At 35.7% G+C, this 24,607-nt stretch overlaps 1 protein-coding gene across 3 annotated transcripts in view; it reads left to right on the top strand.

The window, feature by feature from the left end:
* The window catches only part of BRINP3 (BMP/retinoic acid inducible neural specific 3), a 524,991-nt gene that overhangs the window by 400,290 nt on the left and 100,094 nt on the right, over positions 1-24,607 (top strand). For all 3 annotated transcript variants that reach the window (XM_004706659.2, XM_045298252.1, XM_045298251.1), the window contains exon 7: positions 10,100-10,322. In XM_004706659.2, the coding sequence (XP_004706716.1) occupies positions 10,100-10,322 (223 nt within the window). The remainder of the gene's footprint in view (positions 1-10,099; positions 10,323-24,607) is intronic.

Genomic DNA, 24,607 nt, shown 5'->3' with positions numbered 1-24,607 from the left:
CATAAAGCACATTTGTACATTCATTGCCCTCATCATTCTCAAAGCCTTTGCTCTCCACCTGAACCCCCGGCATCAGCTCCTCATTTTTCCTCTTGGTGTCATCCCACTGGTAGTGAGGTTTTCTGTCGTTAACGTTCAGTGTGTCAAAAATCTTCTTGGAATGTTCTTGAAATCCAGGTGGCATACATTTGAAGTCTTTTGTTGGTTCTCATGGATTCATTTAAATTTACTTCAACTTCAGTCGGTACTGACATATGAGCAATTGTTGATCTGTTAGACAGTCAGCTTCTGGCCTTGTTTTGGTTGGGTAAGACCTGAGCTCCTCCACTCCATTGTATCTTCCCTTGGATGTAGTCAATTCAGTTCTTTTGCATTCTATTGGTGAGTTTAATTGTATAGTAACAGTTTATTTTGGTATAAAATGTGTGCTGAAATAATTGGTCTTACACTATTCTATCATGTAGTATCCAATTCATTTCTGTTACCCAGGCCAATTTTCTTACTACTATTATATTCTTTGTTTAATTTTTGAAATCCATACCAGTAAATATCCATGTATCTTAATTGCTTCATTTATAATTTTCAGACTAAAGATCTTAGTAAAATTCTTAAATTTTCATCACTTATTTTTGTGTTTGGTGCATACATTTGAATAATTGTTACATTAATTGAACTTCCATGTAGGCATATAGATTGTCCTACCACAGGTGTGTTTAAATGTTTTTTAAAAATTAATGGAACACCTTTTCTCTTGAATTTGTCATTTCCAACATAACAAACCATTTGTTTGTCCTATTCAAATTGCCAATATCAGTGCACTTCAGCTCACGAATGCCTAAAATACAGATTTTCACTTGCGCCATTTCATTTTTGATGGCTTCCAATTTTCTTAGGTTTATACTCTGTATATTTCCTCTTCTGGTTAATTGATATTCCTCTCTCTCTTTCTCTAAATCTCTCTCTCTCTCTCTATCCCCCATCCTCTCTCTTTTTTGTCAGGTCTTATCAGCAAATGAAGGTCCCAAAAGATTTACTTCATTCACATTATATGACCAACTCATTGAGAATTCAGCTCTTCCCAAGTCATATTTTGTGTGTCTTCCAATCTCAGGGGCTGTGGCTCACCTTCCAACATTATAACTGAAAATGTTTTGCTGCTACTCATAAAATTGTCATTGGATAATTTCTCAGAAGTGAACAGATTATTCTTTGTTCATTGTCTCTTCTTAGTCATGAACCTTTGCCAAAACTATATACCTTAGTTGACCTTGCCTGTCCTTAAAATAATGGTCATATAGTTTCCAGAATCACAGCAGCATGCAAGTCCACATGATATGACAAACTGAAAGATGAGTGACAAACCGACAGACAAAATGTTATTTTTAATGACTTCCAAATCCCTTAGATTTATAATTTTCCTAGAGCTATATATCTATATATTCATTCTGAATATTAATAGATTTTTTTCATTCACTTATTCTAATTTTGAGTCATTCTCCATCAGAAAATACAGGTGCTAGAGTCTTTGCTCCATCCATGTCATTAAGGTTGACTCTATGTGTAGGAGGTGGTTGTTCCCAATAGTTCTTTGAGCACCCTTCAACGGGAAGAATTCACCTTCAAGCACCATTTCTGACAATATTCCTCTGCTAATCATAGGGTTTTCTGTGCGTAATGTCTCAATAATGGCCTGTTATTTCCTTATTCCAACATATTCCCAATCTGGAAACTCCATTGAAATCTGTTCACCCTAGGGGACCCTGCTTGTATTTAAGATGTCAAGGGCTTGTTTCCAGTACCACACCAAACAGCTAGTCATGTCAGTAGACAAACTGACAGAAGAATGGTGGAAAGAAATCATAGATCCATGCTTTACCATATTTAGCTAATTCCATTCTCCCATATAGCTACACTCTACTTCCCAGGTTCCATATCTCCCAACCAGAGCCCTGTTTTAACATAATAAATCTGACAAGAATCCATATTCTATCTTAAGATCAAAGTTTGTTTTGAAGTTCTACAGTTGATAGAGATAAAATGTCCCTTTAATGTGGTCTTTGAAAGTCTCAGAAATCCATTATTGTTCTTATTACAATATTTTGTAAAAGCACACAGGAATTTGAAGTTTTTAAATACCCCATATTCATTAAAGTTCTCTATTCACCCCATCTCATGCACTTCATTCCTCCTAAGCTGGCACGTAAATCCCCAAAGCCATGCCTACAACAAAGTCTTCATTTCACAACCAGAGGTAATGATTCTGCTGGTCGAGTGCCATCCTTAATACTGTATGGCTTTATAAAGCATTTTATCCTATCCATTCTAGGAGGCCAACTCCTTATCCTTCCCACTGTCTGGTGACTACTTACAGCAAACACTTAGGATGTGAGTTTCTACCAATACTGATAGCAGTTCAGGTTATTTTGCTTGTAGGAAAAACAAACTAGTTACTGCAACTGATGAAGAAGTATTACAGAAAGTTGGTTTCATCAGGGTTTCTTAAAGATGTATAGTTTTCCATTGTACGTTATATCAGAGGGCTTTTTTTATGTTTGTTTTGTTTTTTAAATCCAATCTTCTACTGATGAGAATTTAGCTGTTTCCAACTTCTTGCTATTGTGAAATGTGCTACAATGAACATGTGGGAGCATACATCTTTTCGTGATCTGTTTCTTAGTTATTTGGGGTATATGCCAACATCGAGGGGTCTGGAAAACAATATGCTGAGTGAAGTTAGTTAATCACAAAAGGACAAATACAGTATCAGTCCCCAGCTGAAGGAACAAGCAGCCTATAGGCACAAGCTCAGGCTTGCAGGGCATCCATTCAGCTGGCCAGGGTGGCCAGACAGCCTGGTAGAAACACTTACTGCTGCCAAATGCACCATACACCATCCTCCCCGGTGTGTATCTTGAAGACCACTTTGCCATCGGCCGCTGGGATGAAATTGATAAGGGCAGGAAAGGGGAGCTTGTCTACTCAGTGGCTGCCATGCTGAGCTATGAGAGGTCCCCTGAGAGAGGTAGACAGTCCTTTTAGAGGGATGAGGGATACTGAAGAGAAAGTCAAGTCAGGAGAGGGGCAAAGGAGCCAATAAGACATGGGGAGCACAAATGTATGACTGTTGGTAGGAAAAGTGGAAGGACTCACCTCCACGTGTGGGGGAAGAATGACTGAAAATGCCTTGGGAGACCCTAGGTGGGGAGTGTCCCTGGTGGTGTACACCAAATGAGCCACATTGTCGCAGGGTTCTGGGTGTATCCTGGGGACCCAGCCCAAGGGCCACAGAATGCTGTGCATTGAGTCCTGGATCTTTCAGGTGCATGGCATGCTCCAGAGATTGTGCCCCTAAGAACCCATGTGGAAAACCCACTGGGTGAACCGGACTCTACCTCAGACACACTTGCAACTCACCAACTTAAGAAGGAAAATCCACAGCTGTCCCACGATTGTTGATTTGTTCCTAGGTGGACAAGCATGGTCTTGCCTCACAAATGCCTTATATGCTAGATTAAGATATAGATTATCCTTGAAAACCTGTGATTGATATTCTCAATGATTATTATTTTAAATTACCCTGACCATTAGCATCCATTGTTGGTGTAAATAACATCCAGCGACAAAAGGATTGCTTCTATGCAAGTGAATAATTCAGGTACTGAGATATGGAATTAGCCCATATTGGCCTAATATCCCTCCCTTACTTTAAAAAATTAGTACCAGTGGCTAATCAAAGATAGTATTAACAGAAGATTGTTGTGCCCCAGGGAGATGATTGATAAAACTTACTACCATAAATTAACAAGAAGCTTTTGAAAAGAAGCCAAAGACAGATTAAAAAAAATTAAAACCATTTTGTGCAAGTTAGGTCTGATCAGGTTTTCAAGATTTTCTGTCTTTTGTTTGTTCATATTAAGGTTTATCTCCGGTGCATTATGTCATTGGTGGTTAACTTCTTGAATTTCTGTTATGTTTCTCTGTTTTTCCATATATGAAACCCAGGATTGATGAACCTATTAGGACAGCAAATAGAATAAGGGTTTCTGGGGTACAGTGGTGGTGAGGCAGGGTGCCGGGTGGGAGTATGTAAAGGGAGCTGATGTCAAGGAGTTCAGGAAGGAAAGTATGTTCGGGAACTGACTGCGCTTGATAGGGTTGAACTACGCAATGATATGCTATCTCTAGTAACTCTCACATAATAGTTTTAAAAACAAACAAAGCAGGATGAAAAGTGTTTTGAAATGAGATTAGAAATAAAAAAGACAGGAAATATAGTACGTAGAAGATGGCAGTATGCCATGATTGTCAACAATCTCACATAAAACTGGCTACTTTCAATGAACACTGTATGGATGTTGTACTATGATTATTATTATTACTATTTTGTGGGAAATTTTCTCTAGGTTCAAAATAAAATTAACTGACCTATCAATTTATAAAATGTAGCCTACTCTGTACCCAGAAGAACACAAGACAAGTAAATTCTTGGCATTTCCAGCCTATAAAATTAGAAATAAAATTCTGCTTAAGAGAATTTAAAAACTTTTGAAGGGAGAGAAAAGTCATATCCTTGTCAATGAGGGTGGCGCGTGATGGAGACCCAATGCCCATCTCTAGACAACTGGACATACCTTGCAGAGGGGGAGTGGGGAGATGAGTCACTTAGGGTACAGTATAGCAATAATGAAACCCACAACCTTCCTCTAGTTCTTAAACGCTTCCTCCCCCCAACTACCAGGACCCCAATTTTGCCTTGCAGACCTGGTTAGACCAGATGATGCACAGCGGTACAGATGGGAATTGGAAACGCAGGGAATCTAGGACAGAAGAACCTCTCAGGACCAGGGGTGACAGTGGCGATACCAGGAGGGAAAGGGGATGTAGTAAGGGGGAATGGATCACAGGGAGCCACATATAACCTCCTCTCTGGGGGACGGGCAGCAGCGGGGTGGGTGAAGGGAGACGCCGGACAGTGTAATATAAGATATAATAATAATTTATAAATTATTAAGGGTGCATGGGGGAAAGGGGAGGATGAAGGGAAGGGGAGGGGGGAAAAAAAAAAGGAAAATGAGCGGATTCCGGGAACCCAAGAGGCAAGCGAATTTTGGGAATAATGAGGGCAACAAATGTATAGATGTGCTTTACACAATTGATCTATGTATTGTGATGAATTGTATGAGCCCCAATAAATTGATTAAAAAAAAAACTTTTGAAGGGAATTCCTAAATAGGAAAGTGTAGTGACGGACACAGTATCGTATTTGGCTTAACCTATTCAAGCATAATGTATGTTTCATAAAGAGTAAACAAGAAATATACAACATTTCTGTATTTCAGAAAGCTATTAAGGAATTAAGATTTGTTTTTGATATATGTTTTACATAGATACTACTTTGTGACCTCATAGAAGTGGCAAGTTCACACATTACTATACCAACATGCCATTTACTTTATGTTGCATTATATAGTATTTTGTCTGTTTCAGTATGAACTCGATGCACATGGTTCTGAATAGATTTTCATTGGGATGTGTCCACTTGAAGTTGTAGCTGTGATTTGTTATAAAAGTCGGAAAAATCATAACTGATACAGATCATTCAAATTGCCCTTTAGAAATAGTTTAAGAAGTTTGTAAAACAATGGTGTTATTAGTTTGTATTTATTTCAGAAAAAAAATTTCTCTTTCGAAAGATTACCAAGTGATATTTGGAAGTGATCAGTTTCATAATGTCATAAAATCAGCAACGGTCGACCTTTATGTTAAACTGAGGATTTCAGGATTTATTTATATATTTATAAAGCACATGGTCATTTGCTAATTTTGTCTTTTTTAAGATGCTCTGTATTCATGTTCTTTATGTATTTAATTATAATAAAATTTATACTTGCTATTTAATATTAGCATTTCATAGTAATAAAAAGTTTTATCCAAGTAGCATGATTAATTTAATGAAAAATTTACTTTAGTGCCAATGAAAAATTTAATTCCAAAAAAATATTTAAACTGTAAACCATTAAACTTTTAGTTTTACATTTAGAAATTAATTAGATAATGCCATTTTTTTCAAATGCCTGAAGTGTAAGATGAATTTTTTGATTGCTAATCCAAAATATTGAGTGTGTTTTATAATTATTCACTATATTTTTGTAGGTGTCATTCAAATTAATGTATGCATATGTATTTATAGAAATAGCAAAGCACCAATTCCCACCCACACCTTCTCCATGCCTAAACCAGCTGTATATCTGTTTTCCATTGGCCACAACTTTTGTTCTCTGTTCTTTTTGTGGATCTCTAATTCACATATAAATTAGTTGTCATTTTGGTTCATTTTCTATATTTTTCAAAAGTCATTTATATCTTCTTAATAATAGAATATGCAGGAAGCTTTACAACATATTTAAAAATATATCCTTAAATAATTCAATACAGGTTAGTCATATTTAAAAATATATAACCAATTACACTTGTCCATATTTGTAGTGCCCATCAATATAGGCAGAGCTACTAGTTGGGATCATATGTTTATAAATAAGGTCCTTTCATACTTAGATATTTTCAGGTTCTCACCCTCATCTATTTCATTCGTTTTTGAAGAATAATAATGAAAGTAGCATAGCTATAGAGAAAGATAAAATCAATATGAAATACAAAAAGGTTAACAAAAGACTTTTTGGTGATAATGTATTTATGTGATTAAGGATTCTCTGCATTCTGCATACAGAATTGAATGATTAATCAAGACAATGTTTAAAGTACTTTAGGAAGCACCTGCCAAAAATGAGAACACATCTGTTAGAGGAGACAGGGAAAAAGACAACTTGGGATCACGGGTTTCAAATTTAGTTGATTAGACACCAAGTGTTAACTATAGATTCTATGAGGGAAAATGAGAAATAATAGCAAAAACAACAGCAAACCAAACGAACAAGAATAGCAAGACTAGTTTGACTGGTTAAATGAAATAGATTTTCAGGGAGAAATAATTGTATTCCAGAGAGTTATCTGGGCTGTGGCTGTCAATAATTTGTCTAGCAAGGCAGCTATTACTTATCTGATAATTGTCACCTAACCTAATTCTCTTTGCCTCTTTATAATTTAATAACACCATACATTTCCTTCTGGATTATCTTTTGTTTCAGATAAATATGTTTTGTTAAAGTATTTCTGACTTTCTAAGTAGACAATATTTAATACCATTGTTACTGTTTTTGGTTGGTATTTTATTTTCCCAACAATGCAGAGTAACATACACAATTTATACATTGTTAATAAATAGGTATATTCAGTTTACTAGTTATCTATTAATACTATATTTTTCAAAAGTAATTCATATGTTCTTAATAGTGGCACAGTGGGATCAGCATTGCTAATGTACCAACCTAAAGCCCTCATCCCCGTAAAGTGTTGAAGCCTAGGAAACTCACAAATTCAATTCTCCTCTGACCTGTAGTGTTGCCACAGGGTGTTTATGAACCAGGATCTACCCAATTGCAATGAGTTTGGTTAGATTTGAACAACCTAGACTCCACATTCATTTTGCCTCTGTGATTTTAACATGGCTGATTTGCTTTCCTCTGAAATATATTCATCTCAAAAAATACAGTTAGTCATTGTTTGTTTATAATTCAAAAGAAAAAAAAATGTTTCTTACAAATCTCTGAAAAGTGTTACAAGACAATTTTGGGTGGGGGTGAGGGCGGACATTGTCTAATTATTACAGATAGAGCACCGATGGGGCTGCAGGGTAAATATTGGATTGCTATGCTAACAGCAGGATCCACAGTGCAAACCCACCCGTTCACTGCTCCACAGTAGAAGTCTGAGTCTGTCTACGTCCACTGGGATGTACAGTCACAGAAACCTGAGAAAGGGTCAAGGTGACTCAGAATCAACGCAGGGACAGTGGCTCTGTTGAGGATTTGAATTATTATCAGGGGCCTTTAAAAAATATGTGGGGGGTAAAGCAGGATTAAAAATCATCTGGGTTTTTTTTAATTGACTTTTCGAAGCTACTTTGCATAGTTTCTTTTAGGAGTTTACAAATCATTAGATATGTAATATTTCTAAATTTGTCATTCATATTTTATTTATATTATCTATATCTGAATTTTACCAAAGGCCAAAAGTAAAAGATAATTGATTCAAAGGAATATATCTGGTGATTCTGTTAACTTCTAAGTAAAACCGATTTCAGGTCATAAAATTGTTATTTAGCATTTGAAAACATTGCATGTGATTAGCTCGCCCTTTTTCAATGAGAGGTTTATTCATACTGTTGTCATAGACTGAAACATTTGTATGCTTTCTGCACAACCGGTGCTCAGGAAATATTTTGGATGACTGTCACTAGTGACTTTTAATGACTTCATAATGAAGCAATTATTCAAATGTCATGTTAAAACTATTACTTAGAAAGTACATACTGACCGTTTTCAGTTAAAGTTCACTACTACTATATATGTATATATAGTGTACAAGTACTTAAGTAAATACATTCCATTTTAAAATGTTCCTTAACTTGAATAAAGTTTACAGATTTAGCAAGTTTTCCACAGTATTTTAGAAATAAATAAAATAGGTATACTCAGAAAACAATCAAGGCTTATCAGAAGTGTTCTAGTGCAGCATGGCAGTTAAATGAATTCCTAGTTTTCACAGGGGTGGTGTCTGCTGTGTGTCTAATCCAAGGGGCACTTTCCAAGGTTCACGCCTCAGCAACTTCATTCAAAGGAGAAAAGCTCTCAAAAGAGACATATGGGACAAAGTAGAATGTAGGATACTATCAAATTGTAACTTTGAAATTCATATATTATTTATAAGCTGCTTACTTAAAAATGTGCTTGAAGTATATTAAGTGGATATGTAATCTAAAATATTTTCCCATCTTTTTTTGATAAAAGTAAAATAATCCTTGTCATCTTTGGTCTTATTTTTCCTTTTTTTATTCTGGTCAACTTCTGTATGTACTCTTAATAGCTGGAGGACATTAAATGCTCGATATTTATTGGTTCTAATAATAACTAGAAACTCCAATACACATGAATGTAATTTACTCTGAATTATTAAAATGTTTTATTTTGAGATATTTTTATTAAAATATTTTGGTCCTAAATTTTAAAGTAGGCTTAATTAATTTTGAAATATGCTTAATGTTTAAATAAATATAAATTAATTGCTCTAAAATGTATATGTATGGTGTTATGAGTGCCACTCTGATTACATCATGTGATTTTAACACAAATTATATTTTATTGTGTTATATTATATACAGAATTATATCATTTACAGAGAGGAAATTAAGTCACTGAAATACTGAAGTTTAATATAGTTTTTTATTTGCATACCAGATATTAAAATGTATTTGTACTAAATATTCATTGATATTTGTTAATCCTTGAAAATCCTTTCCAAATTTTGAAGTGTTGGTGATGTTCATATGTTTCTGTGTATGTATGTTTGTGTATAGGTAGAGGCATATCATTAACATATTACATGCAAATTAGATGTAACATGATATCCCTAGAGATATAAATAATTTAAGCAAGCATTGAAAGCAGTACAAATATATATTCTGAATTCCAATCCAAAATAGTACTTTACAAAGAGAGGTTGCAGGGAAGGCAAAATTATAATTTGTACTTAGATAAAAGTATACATTTTAGATTCTTGTTCATATTACTATAGTATCATTTATATTCCTTTAATTGGCTTATCCGCTATTTAAAAGGAGAAGGTTTCAGCATTATCAATGCTCACGTCAAGCAGATGAAACCACAGGTTAAAATACATGGAGAAACTTAAAAGTGTGTCCTGCCATTCATTTAGATGTCATCTACAGGCGAACAAGAGAATAATTGTACTAACATATTTTCCCCAAATTGTTTACATTAGCACAAGTTATTTTACTTTTCTCCTACCCTGGATGTTTGATTGCACACATAATATTTCTTAAGCATGAAAAGTATATATTTCTATTAATTTGACACCCTAAAATATTTTACGTAGTTATTAAGTTAGCGTATTACATGTGCTCGGGTGGAGGGGAATAGTTCATTGGTTTTTAATTAAATTGTTGAATTTTAACATTTTTCAGATGAATTCAAGCTCTTTATGAAAAGGCTGCCCATGAATTACTTCCTCAACACCTCTACAATCATGCATTTGTGGACAATGGATTCTCATTTTCAGCGCCGCTATGAGCACCTGGAGAGCAGCATGAAGCACCTTGTCCTGAAGGCCCAGAAAATTGTGCACAAGCTCTTCAGTCTCAGCAAGAGATGCCGCCAGCAGCCCCTCGTCAGTTTGCCGAGACAAAGGTGAGCACTGGTGAGATCAGAAAAGCCGAGGCTATTGGTTTGACAATGAACTCTGTTTGTTTTTTAAAACGCAGCCATGGTAATAGACAGAGTACAATGGGATTTATAGTATTAGATCTAACTTGAAAGTCTTAAAATAATAAAATTGAGCTATCATTCAAAGTCATGTTACTGTCTGGAAGCAAATACTCTAACATCTTTTTCTCTTTTTTTGTGTGCCTTTTTTCATTATTGAGAAACTATTATAACATTCCATGTGGCATTTCAATAATAATTGTTTCACAATAACCTAGGACCCCAGATTTATATCATAAGCATAGGAAGAAGTGAGAGTCATAAAGTTTATAAATATGTAATTTTACAAACAGAAAAAAAAAGCCAAGATTTTTTTTCCTTCTCTAATGTTTACAAAACCATAAACAACTTTCTTCAAGCTCTGAAAATGGTTTCTAGCATTAAGATGAAGCTTGAGTCACTATTAAATATTTACAACTGATTTTTGATGTAACAATTTTTAAGTTTGTTACTTTAAAATGTAACAGATTGACAAGTGCCATTAGCTTATAATTATTTATTTGAGATGAATTTAAAATTACATCAACATGAGAAACTAAGGGGAAAAAATCGATCAACATAAGAAAATAAATGTTTGTGTTAGTATCTCTAATTAAAAGCTTAACTTTTGGCTTTTTCCTTTAATTAATGAAAAACGTACACTGAAAATCATTACACCTTTTAAAAAACTTTATTTTAAAATGGATCATTAGCATTTTTAATGCCTTTACATTTCATTTGCATTTGGTATTTTCATAGATTTATTTGACCAATTCCAACAGTAAAGGTTTAGAACATTCGTCACTAGCTCTAAAAGAAAATACACTACCCATTACCAGTCATTTCTCATCTTCCGCTCTCAACTAAAGGCAAAAAACGATCTATATTTTACATCTAAAAAGTTGTCTCTTCTAGATAGCCAACAAGAATCACACAACATGTGGTCACTTGTGACTAGACTAGCTTCTTTCACTTCCAATATCTTCACGTTTCATCTATGTTTCAGAAGTTCATTCATTTTTATTGCTAAATGTTATTCTATGGTATGGATACATGGCTCTCTTTGCTCAGAATTTGAAAGATGTTTGGATTGTTTCTCCCTTACACTGTATGTGATAGAATGCAGCAAGTCTGCTAGCTGGTTATCCATCTCTCGTGAAGATGGATCCCACTGTTGTGACTTGTTTAGTGACTTATTTATTGTCGAGTGTGTTTCCACTGCAGTGTCAAGTGCTTGTGCTTCTTCTATTCAGTTGATGTTGTTGTTACTGTTTAGACATTTGAGATTGCCTAGATAGGGGCATTCACTGTGTGTAACTAGACCTCTTTGATTGTCCCAATGTTACAAGTAAGGTTTCTCTCGCTTTCACTGCCCTCAAGTCATTGGTGGCCTACGAAGACTATAGGGCAGGATAGAGCTGTCCCTGTAGGTTTTTGAGACTGACACTCTAGGGAGTAGACAGCTTCATCATTTTACCCCTCAGAGCAGCAGGTGAATTTGAACTGTCAACCCTGAAGGACATAACGCAATGTGTAACCACTAAGCCACCAGGGCTCTTAAGCAAACCCTACTACTTATTAAACATTTACCCATTACTATTGGAGGTGTGTGTGACTTTGGGGTTATAATCACAGTTCACGGAGCTTATCAGTTCGTCTCATTTTAATAGGAGCTCCTCATTTGCCTCTTTTCCTTTCTGCGAGCAGCTGAGAGGTTGCAGCATTGGCAAGCAACAGCCTTCCGCAGTGTGTGCTTTTACCTTTATGTCTCATACCCTGAAAAGTTTGCCCTGGGTCACAGTTGGTTATTGTTAAGACATTGTTTTATTCAGGAGGAACATTTATGCCTCTAGTAACAATGGTAACAATTACCCATTTGTTAATGGAACTCTATACAACATAAAGGAAGCTTTAAAATCCGTCCCTCCTTTATCAATAATTGCATTTGAGTAAACAGAGAACTTTCAGATGCCATTCCTGAACCCCAGGGTTGACGTGTGGGCTGGCTCTATTCTTTGTTCCTCCGTGTTTAAGCATCAGTTTCTCTGTTCTCTTTCATAATATGATTGGTATTGTGGGACTATGAAGACCCTTGTTTTTTTAATTTGTTTTTTGTTGAGTAGCTCCATTGTTTACAATTATACATGGGTTTTTTTTATACTTTGTTCTATGTAATGCCAATCACATCAAACACAAGTGTTAAGAATGACTCATGGACACTGCATAGGCAATGGAATTAGCTCAGTTCTCCTGGTTTGACCTTCTACAGTTGGTGCTGGAAGATGACATGTAGTCGCTAGCTTCCTGGTTTGCCCCACCTAATGTTAATTATTTATTGAGTTAAATTGGCATTTGAAGTCTTGGTATGTAAAGACAGCTACACCTGGAGGAGACTAGTAAGTGAGGACAGGACGGAGAACTAGTGAACTTATCAGAAAATAACCGTGGACTACACAGAGAAAGAGAAACAAGCCTGGTTCTCCTTTCCTCTACCAGTAGTCCTAAACTTGGGACTAAGCAGCAGGGGAAACCCTTTGACCTAGTTACCCGTGTCCAGGGTAGACACATTAGAATTGTTTCTATAAACTGGAGTAGGGAAGGGAGGAAGGCAAGCATCACACATAATTCATAATCAAAGACTTTGTATTCTTACTAACATTTAGTTCATTTTCAAGATTAAATATTTCCCCATGTAGTATATGCCCTCGGGTGATGTTAGAGAGAATTTAAATGATTGATTTTCAGTTATAAATTTCCCACTTAAATGGCTTCTTTTGGATAGGAGAATTAAGGTGTATTTAGCCCTTCTGCCTTCATCACTCTTGAAGTACTACAAATTCAATGTTAACTTTATGTATATAAAATTGTATATATCCAATGACTTCATGTTTTCTGTACCTTTCTTGTATTTTTTCTTATATCCTTTCTCTTACCCTTCCAACTGCTATTCTTTCAGAATCTATTCTATAAAGTCTCTTCTATCTGGATTTCATTGCTCATATATTGTTATTGTGTTGACTGGGTCCTGACACATAGTTACTCTGTATGCAACAGAAGAAAACACTGCCCAGGTTGGCCCCATTTCCATGTGTCCTTATCTTTTGCCCATCGCTGCAGCCACTGTGTCAGCCCATAATGCTGAGGGTCTTCTTTTCACTGACCTACTCTATGAAGCATGATAGCCTCTTCTAGAGACAGGCATCTGCTAAGATCATGTCCAAAATTCATGAGATGACCTTGAGCCACTCTGGTTTTTAAGGAGCACTGGCTGTCTATAGAAGAATGTATGCCCAACCTATTTTATTATTCTTTCTTTTTTTTCATATGGTCCTGTGTGCCAGTATTTTGCTCTTTTTCAGTGTTACATATATTTTCCCTTTTGTTTTACTTTCCATTCTATTTTCTCGATATATCAGCTGTTCCCAATGATTTCTGTCATTTCTTCTGAACGTTTCAAACTACATAGTACATAAACCTGTGCTGGTCAATAGTCAACATGCTTCTTACTTGTGACCTAGAATTAACTGCTTTTTGTATTTTTGGCCTTTTGAAACATGGTGTGTGCATTTTTCCCCTTGATTTTAGTTTGAGTTTTTTTTGTTTAAGTATTGTGTGTGGAATTTAGCAAATTTGCCATGAATCACTTGTTACATGACTAAAAGGCCTTATTCAGAACCCTGTCATCATAAAGTGAGAGAAATCAAAGACTGGACAATTTGCTGCAAAATAAAAAGTGTCATTTTGTTGACTAAGATGTGCCTGACCCAAGTTATGGTATTTTAATAGCTTCGCATTCATGTGGAGCTGAACAGTATCTGAGGAAGACCACAGAAGATTTGCTGGACCATGGACTTCCAGAGAACAGAGACAAGCCCTGGGAAAAGTATAGCCAGTATACTCCTTTGAAGCAAGGGTCATGAGGGTTTGTCGAATGACCATGAGACTAGTCCCAGAGGAGGCTCAGTAAAAAGAGGAAGCTGCTCCATGAGAATGCTTGACACGGCATTCACAATAGTGATCTCAAAGGTCGCAATGACTGTGAGGGTGACCCGGGGCCAGGCAGCATTTTGTTCTGTTGTACAGAGAGGTTAAGATTAGTTGTACCTGACTGTATGGTGCCTAACAGCACTTAAATAGGAACAGTAAATTCCATTCTTTAAGTTAAGGTGCAGTTGAACTGAAACATTGAAAATTCGCTCACAAGTAATGTGAAAATACTCAAGTATGATTTCCTTTTACTTTCTCCCACATGTCTTTAGCAGTTTCGTACTCAGCTTCAAATGGCAATTCAATTATGTACTCATATATTAAACTCAGAAAAAAGAAAGAGGTAATTACACTAAAAGCATTTATTTGCCTCCTGAGAATATTAGGTATAGGACAAATTTAAGGAAAACGTATTTACAACATTCACCCATTCACTAAAAAAATGAATCAAGTAATTTTTATTCATTTCATTTTTAACTAAAATTAAGCATATTTACTATGATTCAGGAAACAGTTTTTAAGCACAAGTTATGGTAAAAGCAAATGAAACAATGACTACTTTCAAGAATTTCTGTTTTAGGGGACTATTGATACACAGATAATTCTGATAAATTCTTGGCAGTGCTGTGTTGCTACTGCCATCCAAAAGGATTATTAATGTCCACTAACAAATTAAAACAGAGGTAAACATTTAGAGAATGCTATCTGTAGGAAGTCAAACATAAAGACTATAGAAAATAATCCTGGAAATATGGAGTTGGGGTGATTCAGATAAGGAGAACCACATCCCATATTAATGTTTTATTGAGGAAAATAAGGACAAAGGTCTCTATGACTAGCTAGGAGGCTGTCTACGCCAAGGAAGACAAAGCCATATCTGAACTAATACAGTGTGTGGAGTAGTATTGCAAACATACCAAAACAGAAAACGTACTGCCATTGAGTCAATGCTGACTCAAAGCAACTGTATATATATAGAAGGAATGAAATATATATATATTAAAATATTTGTTTTGTTGTATAGTTGATTACAATGTTGTATAGTTAATTACAATGCATGAAGATACATGTGAGTTATACTCAATTAGTATAGCCCTTATATCCATAATTCCTTATGTGATATGATACTCTGAATTCTCTATGTATAGTCTCTTTTTGGAGGGCATTTTCTATTACGTGCCTGATCTTAGCCAAAAGGCCGAGAAGCGATGGGCGTTTTCTATGCTGACAGGATTAACGCTTGACGATGGGAGATGATGTGAACCAGGCCACAGCTTTTTTTGGTTGAGGCCATCTTTAAGAGTCCACTTAGTAGAAGTTACACACCAAACCATAAGCGTAGTTTCTTTGGGGTCATCTTTTACTCTACTGTAGTAGAGAGTGTGACTTAAAGATTTCCATGCATATATACTGGTAGACCTGTATAGTTCTCATGTACATAATCTCCCTAGGAAAGCCGTATCTAAATTCCTGACTGAATTTCAGTAGATGCAAGTAGATCTGCTGTGATTTGGGGACATTTTTAGCTTCTGGCTCTGGATGGCACAGTTGGCTTCCTTCTCCATGACCTTTTAGATTGGGGACTGAGCAGCAGCACCTAGAACACTTCAATCTCCCCATGCAGAACCTGTCTCTGGAGCAAGGGGGTGCCATTCACAGAATGAATGTTTGAAAATCAGGAAAGGTGTGCATCAGGTTTGTATTCTTTCACTATGCTCATTCAATCTCTATGCTGAGCAAATAATCAGGGAAACTGAATTATATGACTAAGAAGTCAGCGTCTGGATGGGAGGAGAGTTAATAAAACCAGTATATACAGAAGACACACCCCTGCTGACTGAAACTGAGGAGGATTTGAAGCATTTGCTGAAGATCAAGGTTTCAAAATGAATTCCAACTCAACATAAAGACAACACAAATCCTCACAGTAGGACAGTAGGTCACGTTGTAATAAATGTGAAAAGATTGATTTACTTTGGAAACATTATCAGGAAAAGGGCATCATGCTTGATAGCAAAGAAATCTCAATGAGATGGTTGACATTGTGGCTGCAAAAATGGGCTTAAACATAGCAGTTTGAGGATAGGCAGTATTTCATTATGTTGCACGTGTGGTTGCTGTGAGTTGGGACTGATTAAATGTCACCCAAGAACAACGGAAAAGAAAGAGAAATGTTTAAATGAGAAGGCATTCGCATTTGTGAAGCAGCATTAATATTATATTATCAGATTGTAAGTGTCTTAATCATATTTTTTCTCCACCCAAAAGGTACCGCTATATGTTTCTACTCATAATCCCATTGAGAATCCCTAATAGGGAATTATGGCTAAGGGGAATGGACATCTACTACTGGTTATACTGAATTGTATTCTTCTTTTTTGTGATTAAAACAGCTGTACCACTGAGAAGTAGATGGTAGTAAACAAACAAAACAAAATTGCGAGGAAAAACTGGAGCTGCCTGGAGAGGCAGACTGATTACTGTGAATGTGAAGCTATTTTTTTTCAGGAGCTTGCTAGCGAGCTTGGCAGGAGATGAATATATACATCTGAAGCTCAGGGAAGATTTGAGCAAGTGGGTGGCAATCATTGGTTCACATGAAATCATGGGTTCTGAAAGATAATACCAGGAGAAATATATAGGCAGAATTTGAGACTATATTTAAGCTGTGGGAAGGGAAACCGAACATACGAATGAAGCCAGGGGGTTATAATATATCCTAGAAGATATATGAACAAATAATTATAAGCTGAAGGTAAAAATGTAAACTAGATCATCAATATATAAAAATCATGTTTGAAACCCAATCATATGTGAAAAACTGATTTGAAAACTTTACTACTTTATTTTAATGACTAAAACTGGAAATAACATTGTGGTTCTGATACTTTGCACATATAAAAAAGATTAAATGTTTTATAAGATATTGAAAGTTTGCTGTTGTACATGGGTGGTGTATGAAAGATTCATCCTACCAGTAGCTCTTAATTAATGTGTCCAGGAAATTTATGTGAATGTATTACCTGAGTAATATTATCTTTCCCAGTAACACATGGTTCCAGTCTTCTATAACCACAAAATGACCTCCTAGTATATATATTTTTAAATTGTAATCTGGAATACAATTTTTGTTAAGAACACTACGAGCTGAAATAATGGGAAAGTGTATTCTTTACCTTAAATGATGATCACCTGAATGCCACACCCATCATGACTTAGTTTTCTGCTAGAAAATAGCAAAATCATGCCATGTAATTAAAGATGTCCCAAAATATTATGTTCTGAAATCTTAAAAATTAAAATATTTTTTACTATTTTATATTGTTCCAGTGAAGAACAATCAAATGTATGCAATTGGATATCTCTTTGGCAGAAGCATTTGCATGTTTAATGTTAAACTATTAATTGGGTTTTATGAAATTAAAAAGTATTATGTTTTGATTTTTTTACATGATTTTAGTAACTGTTTTCTAGCTCATGGAGCTCTTCCAAAATTATGGGACTAAATTTTACACTTATTTTGTTGAAAATACCTTATCACCTTCAAAGTACTCTCCAGTACACTGAATATATTTGTCAAATCTGCGATACCATCCTTTGAAACATTTTCAAACTCATCCCTCATTTTTTTCTTCATCACTTCTATGTCATCAAATTGCTGTCTTTCATGTCCCTCTTCTAAAAAGAAGTTGAATGTAGTTTGGTCAAGTGAATAAGGTGTGTGGAGCAAGAGAGGCATGCTGTTGTTGCCAAACACTGGCACACTGAGATAGCTGCATGAGCAGGTGCCTTGTCATGGTAGCAAAACCAGTCCCGCATGTGCCACAAATCAGACCTTTTTGTTGCACACTGCTATGCAATCTTTTCAGAACCTCTAAGTAGAAAGTTGAATAGCAGTCTGCCCAGGTGAAACAAACTCCAATTGCACGGTCCCCCTCACATCAAAGAAACAAATGAATGCCATCTTGATCTTTGATTTCACTGGATGAGCTTTTGAGGGGCAAGGCAACAATGGTGTCTTCCATGGCTTGATTGATGTTTGCTTTCGGGGTCTTTTTGTTTTGCTTTGGTTTTTTATATATCATTTTATTAGGGGCTTATACAACTCTTATCACAATCCATACATACATCAAATGTGTAAAGCACATTTGTACATTCATTGCCCTCATCATTCTCAAATCATTTGCTCTCCACCTAAGCCTCTGGCATCAGCTCCTCATTTTTCCCCTCCTTCCTCACTCTCCCCTCCTTCAAAACCCTTGATAATTTACAAATTATTATTTTGTCATATCTTGCCCTGTCTGACATCTCCCTTCACCCACTTTTCTGTTGTCCATCCTCCAGGGAAGAAGTTATATATAGATCCTAGTAATCTTTCTACCCCACCTTCCCTCTACCCTCCCAGTATTGCCACTCACACCACTGTTTTGTTTTGTTTTAGTCATTTTATTAGGGCTCATACAACTCTTATCAAAATCCATAGGTACATCAACTGTATAAAGCACACCTGTACATTCGCTACCCTCATTGTTCTCAAAAGCTTTCTGGTGCTTAAGAATAGCACCATGTCTTGTCATCAGTAAAGGCTTTGGGAAGAAGTCTGGGTCACTCAGAGCTGTTCTTTCAAAGCATGGCGTGTTTCCACTGGACACTCTTTTTCCTGGACAGTCAGATCACAAGCCACAAATTTCACAGTGATGATTCTTATTTCCAAAATTTGGGTAGAATTCACTGAACTAAGTATTTAGAATACAATAATTAAAAAATCACGCAAATTAATTGCCATTAAAATTGGAATTGTCAATAAATTAAAATTACTATGTAAGAAAGGAATGGTAATTTTGAAGTGATCTCTGAAGATATAGGTGCCATAGCAGTTTTGTGAAGCAATCAGATTGTCCCTGACTATCAGAATGAACAGTCTCTGAGAGCTTAAAGATGTGTCTAAGTAGCTATCCGAGTGAGGTGTCAGTTAATTCCACACCAACCAGTATGACCCAAGGTTTGTAAATAATAGAAACCAGGATCAGAGGAAGGAATTGTATTACAGCTTACATTTCAGGACCTGGTTGCTGAAGTGAAAACCCCAAATTCATGTGTATAGTCCCCAGTTGGAGTCAGCCTTCATTGTACTTTCTCAGATAATTGACTAGGATGTGAGTAGTCTTGCCATCAGACAGAGTACATTGAAAAGTGGATTAAAGCAGATATGTTTACATTAACATTTTAACACATTATCATTTGTTTTCCATTTTGACCCATTTTAAAATTTTTTCTCTTATTAAATTCTATTTGCTTTTGTATTTAAGTTTTTCTGTGTTTTATTTTGTCACCATTCTTGGGCACATTTGTATCATTTTTTATATGAAATCCATGGTTGGTTACCCATAGTGATAATAACTAGATTAGTATCTCCTTAAAGTTTGGGTAGGGAAGGTTAGAGGAAGTGGGGTGATAATAATAATAGGTAGAAGAATGAAGAAAATGTTCTAAAGTTGATTATGGTAATGCTTGTATAATTCTTTTTAATATATTTAAATCATTGAATTTTATGGTATGTGAATTATATGCCAATTACGGTAACTTTTTTTAAATTACTATAGTGCTAATTTTCATTTTTCCAACAACTCGCAAATAATTGATTCACAAAAAACAATGTGTGCAAGAAGACATTCTTTCAGGAAGATCAATGGAAGACTGGTCTCAATGAGATGGAGGTTAAAGATGTCCAAAATGCCTAACCTTTTTCCAAATACTAAACCACTCCTTTATCTCTCATGTGAACTACTGCTCCTCTCTTCAGTATTATTCCTCGTTTCCTAGGGGTCCTCCAGCAGCTGTAACATTTCACAGAACTCGTAAACTATTGAGAAAATGAGTCACATGATAATGAAGCCTGACAAGTACCAAATTTGAACTTCTGAACCCCTTTTGGGGGAGCTTACTCATTCACACCAAATTAATATTAAGGAAACTGACAGATATGTTAGGTAATAGGGTACAGGCTTAAGTCACAACAAAACCGAGATCAGGGAGAGGCAAGACAATCCAGATCCTGGGCCAGCAGTCTTTAAAGTCCATAATTGCATGTGGTGGTATTCAATTCAACATTTATTTCCTTCACATGCTCAGCCCGCTGGGAGGTTACAAAGAGGGCACCATGACCATGTGTGGGGCTTTGCTGGGGGTATGCTTTTCCCTGGGATGAGAAAAGTCAGCAAGAGAACTGAATGAGCACTAGTGCACATGTAGGTGGCACAGGCCTACTCTCAGCCAGTTCCATGACCTCAATCTCTGTTTTTCTCAATTAAGCAGGAGGGTGACAGTTTTCCTACTAAGGGAACAGCTTAAAATAAGTACTGTTTTAACACAAACTGTAATCTCATGTTTAAAGGGTAGGATTTACAATGTATCTTGGAATGGAGCACTATAGTGAGAAGGACCATATTAAGTAATTAACTGTATTACACTGTTAAATTGAAGATCTTACTACTTAGTTTGTAATAAGTGATTTACTCCAGTAGTGAAAATATTTATCAAAGTGTTATGAAATGGATATTTAAAAAGAAAAACTTCAGAAAAAAAATTTATTTGGAGTCAAATTCAATACATACAGAAGTAAAGCTTTGCTTCCTTTACGACAAACATTGCTAAGTCATGCTAGAAATGAATAAGTATACATTCTTTAAAATATGCATCTAAATATTTTATTTATGTATTTTAATTATAACTATATTATATGTTAAAGACAGAATAATGCACTCATTTAAATGATATGAAGAACAATTATTCTCAACAAGGTTGTTTTAATCCTTTTGAAACTTTAACAGTGAATATTCAGTAAGTGATAATGAATAACAAATATTCTAATATATCTCTATATGTGTTTCCCTACATATGCTTACGTATGTATAATTATTTATTTTCTCTTAGCAGCTTTATTGGCATTTCATCCACATAGCATACAATTCAACAGTCCAGGCCTATCAAGAAGGGTTTTACTATCATCACCACAATCAATTCTAAAACACTTTCTTCTTCCTTATACTCATTGTTATTCATGTAAGTTTTTAAATTGCAGCAAAAATATACATAGCAAAACAACTTCTTTGTGTATAATTCGGTGCCACTGATTATACTCTTCCTGTTGTACAATTATTGATACCCTTTTTCCAAGTTATTTCATGACAATTAGCATAAATTCAATGTCCCCTAAGCAAAAACTCTTCCTCCTTCACTTAATGTGACCAGTACTCAAGTCATACATATGCATCTATATCTATGTATAGTCAAATGACAATTTCAACCATAAAGATTTATAATCTATGTATGTGCACATAAACTTCTGTATTTATAGGTTCTCCATCTGTATAGTCAATCAACCATGGAGAGAAAAATTTTTAAAAAATTAAAAATCAAGTAGTCAAAGCCATGTTTTAAAGGGTAAATAGGTACATAATATATTTACTTATCATTTATGTTGTATTGAGTATTACACATAATGTAGACATGATTAAAAGTGCACAGGTGGGTGAACGTGAGTTCTATTCACACACTGTGCCATTTCATATAAATACTTGAGCATTCACCAGTCTTAGTAACCATCTGTATCCTGGAAGCAATAACTTACAGATACTGACCAATAAATCCATCAATCTTAGTGTTTTGGTTTTCATATGACTATTAGAAAAGGGATATTAAATAATAAAAATCTACTATACGACTACTTTGTGCACTGATGACTAGTCTGATGTAGCCATTGCTCAGGCAATGAGGTGAGAATGAAGCTGGCTGGGTAAGGTATGGGTCATCTTGTTTGGTCTCTGATTCTCAGTGATTTGGCAGTTATGTAACGATGTTGTCATCTTATGTGTGATTTTAGATGGTCAGCCTTCTTTTTTGGATAACACTGACTTTTAAAAGGTAGCCATATCGATCACTAAGCAGTGAGGCATAGCAAATTCACTTTCAATCAAAGGTCATTTAAAATTGCTACATTTTCCCTGTTTTTCTCTCCTTTCCAATCCTGAACTCTCCAATTCTAGGACAATTAGAAATTATGTTTTGGTCAGCAGTAGAAAGGAGAACAACAACAAAAATGAACCCTTGAGGAAAACGCATTTGAATCAATGACTTCTGTCTGGGAGGGCGAGTAACAGAAGTGTCTGGGCATGCTGGGCGGAACTGTGGCTGTTGAAAGGCTTGGTCCTCTGAAGAGACATAATCAGGCAGCATTTGTAGAGAAATGGAATGTTCTGTTATGCACTGAGGTTTCTGGAGATTTCTCGAATTTAGAGATAACAAGTGCTCAATAAATAGTTGATCAACGTTTTAATGTTTTTCTTATTGCATTTGTTTCAACTTCTGCAAGCATACAATCATAAGGAATTTTTACATTATGTAAAATGTTTCTCCTTCAATATTTTAATTATGCAAATCATGCTTTGCTCTGTGTTGTTTCTCCCTTAAGTAAGTAGATTCCCATTCCCTGATGAGTGAAATAAAGAAAGCCTGGTGATATCGTAGTTTATGCAATGGCTACTAACTACCAGGTGAGCAATTTAAATACACCAGTTGTTGAAGAGAGAAAACGAGGCTTCCTGCTCTCGTGAAGATTCACAGAAAACCACAGGCACTGCTCCACTCCGTCGGTTAGGTTGCTACGATTTGGAATTGACTCTGTGTGAGAGAGTCAGCGACCAAATAAGGAGTGCTGGTGGTGCTGTGGACGAGACACTGGGCTGCTAGGCAGAGGGGGGCAGTTCAAATGCACCAGCCACTATTGGGGGAAAAGATGAGGTTATTTGCTCCTACAGAGATTTACAGTCTGGAATCCTTTCATAGGGACACGATTTGGGTTTGTTTGGTTGGATTTTTATGGCCAAATAGATGAGTTGGTTTTAAAATCATTGTGAGAAAAAAATCCATTTTCCCACAAGCTTTTTGAAGACCTCTCATATAACATATAATTAATTATTACAAAATGGGCACGGCCTCCTTTTAGAAAATAAGAATTATCTTCCAAATTAGTTTTCAGAGGAACCTGAATCAACAGAGGTCATCTCTATCAATAAGATCCTGAGATGTGAAGTGGGAAGGTTTGCTCGCTAGGCCTTTGACACTGGACAAGAGTTCACCCCCACCTATGGGGGATACCAGTAAAGCTGCCCTGTAGAAAAATCTAGGGTAAAGGATGATGGTAACATTCAGAACCTTATTTGCATTCGTCCTCTAGTATTATTGCATTACACTTCTGTCTTTGGTTATTAAATTCTTCCTCCTTTAACCACTGAAACATATCAATGAACCTTCTTTTATTTTGCTTAAGCAGTGATTTGGAACTCTTGGGTTTCCTTATTTACAACTTCTCATGTATTATTTTGTTTGTTTGTTTTTTAATAGTGCCTTCCACCTTGTCTTTTCAATGAATTATAAAACACGTTTTCCCTTTTCAATATTTTTCTTTTAAAATTTCAAATTTATGATATAATGTATTGTTTATATCATTTTAAAAGTCAATGGAGTCAACTTCTACTCATACCAACCCCACATGAAGAGTCAGCCTTGCTCCTGTGGTTTCCTAGCATACTATCTCTAAGGAGCGGATCACTAGATCTTCCTCTCAAAGAGCCTGAGGGTGGGCCATTCTTTCCTCTAGCAGAGGTGTGTTTAGCTTGGCTGAGTGAAACCAGGACTTCTTAGTACCCTACTAATAATTTCCTCTTAGATTATTTTAGTTGGTTTCCTTCATTTACAATAAAAAGGAAAATTTCAAGGGGACATAAACGCTGATAACAACAAAATCCATTTTTACCTGTCCTATTGTTGTTACTATTATTTCCACTCCAGGTGACCACACATGGCATAGTACAATGACATGGAATAATTTATAGCTTGTCATTTTCATGGAAACAGATTCAGGAATCTTTTGAATGTTAAAGACAGAATAAATTTAAGTAAATTTCTTTTTAGCTTGTGGCAATAAACATTATTTTCATGGAAATAGAAATAGAACCTCAAAATCTGATATAGTGTGGTGAAGTAAAATTCATTTCTTACTGCTCTTCTATCGATTTCTCTATAACTCCTGCCAAATGATTGGGTAGAACCAGCTGTAGAGGACTCTGACTGGGGCTTTGGTCAGCTTTGCATTACCCTGGCATCCCGGTGACAAGAAGGGATCATTCCTGGCATTCTCAAGAAAGAACAGCCATCCGTAAAGTAGGTTCTTTTGAGATTCCTGC

This window comes from Echinops telfairi, unplaced genomic scaffold, assembly GCF_000313985.2.
Source record: "Echinops telfairi isolate 266 unplaced genomic scaffold, ASM31398v2 ScPeMD7_7424;HRSCAF=8462, whole genome shotgun sequence".
Lineage (NCBI taxonomy): Eukaryota > Metazoa > Chordata > Mammalia > Afrosoricida > Tenrecidae > Echinops > Echinops telfairi.
This window is presented reverse-complemented; position numbering and strand designations above follow the sequence as displayed.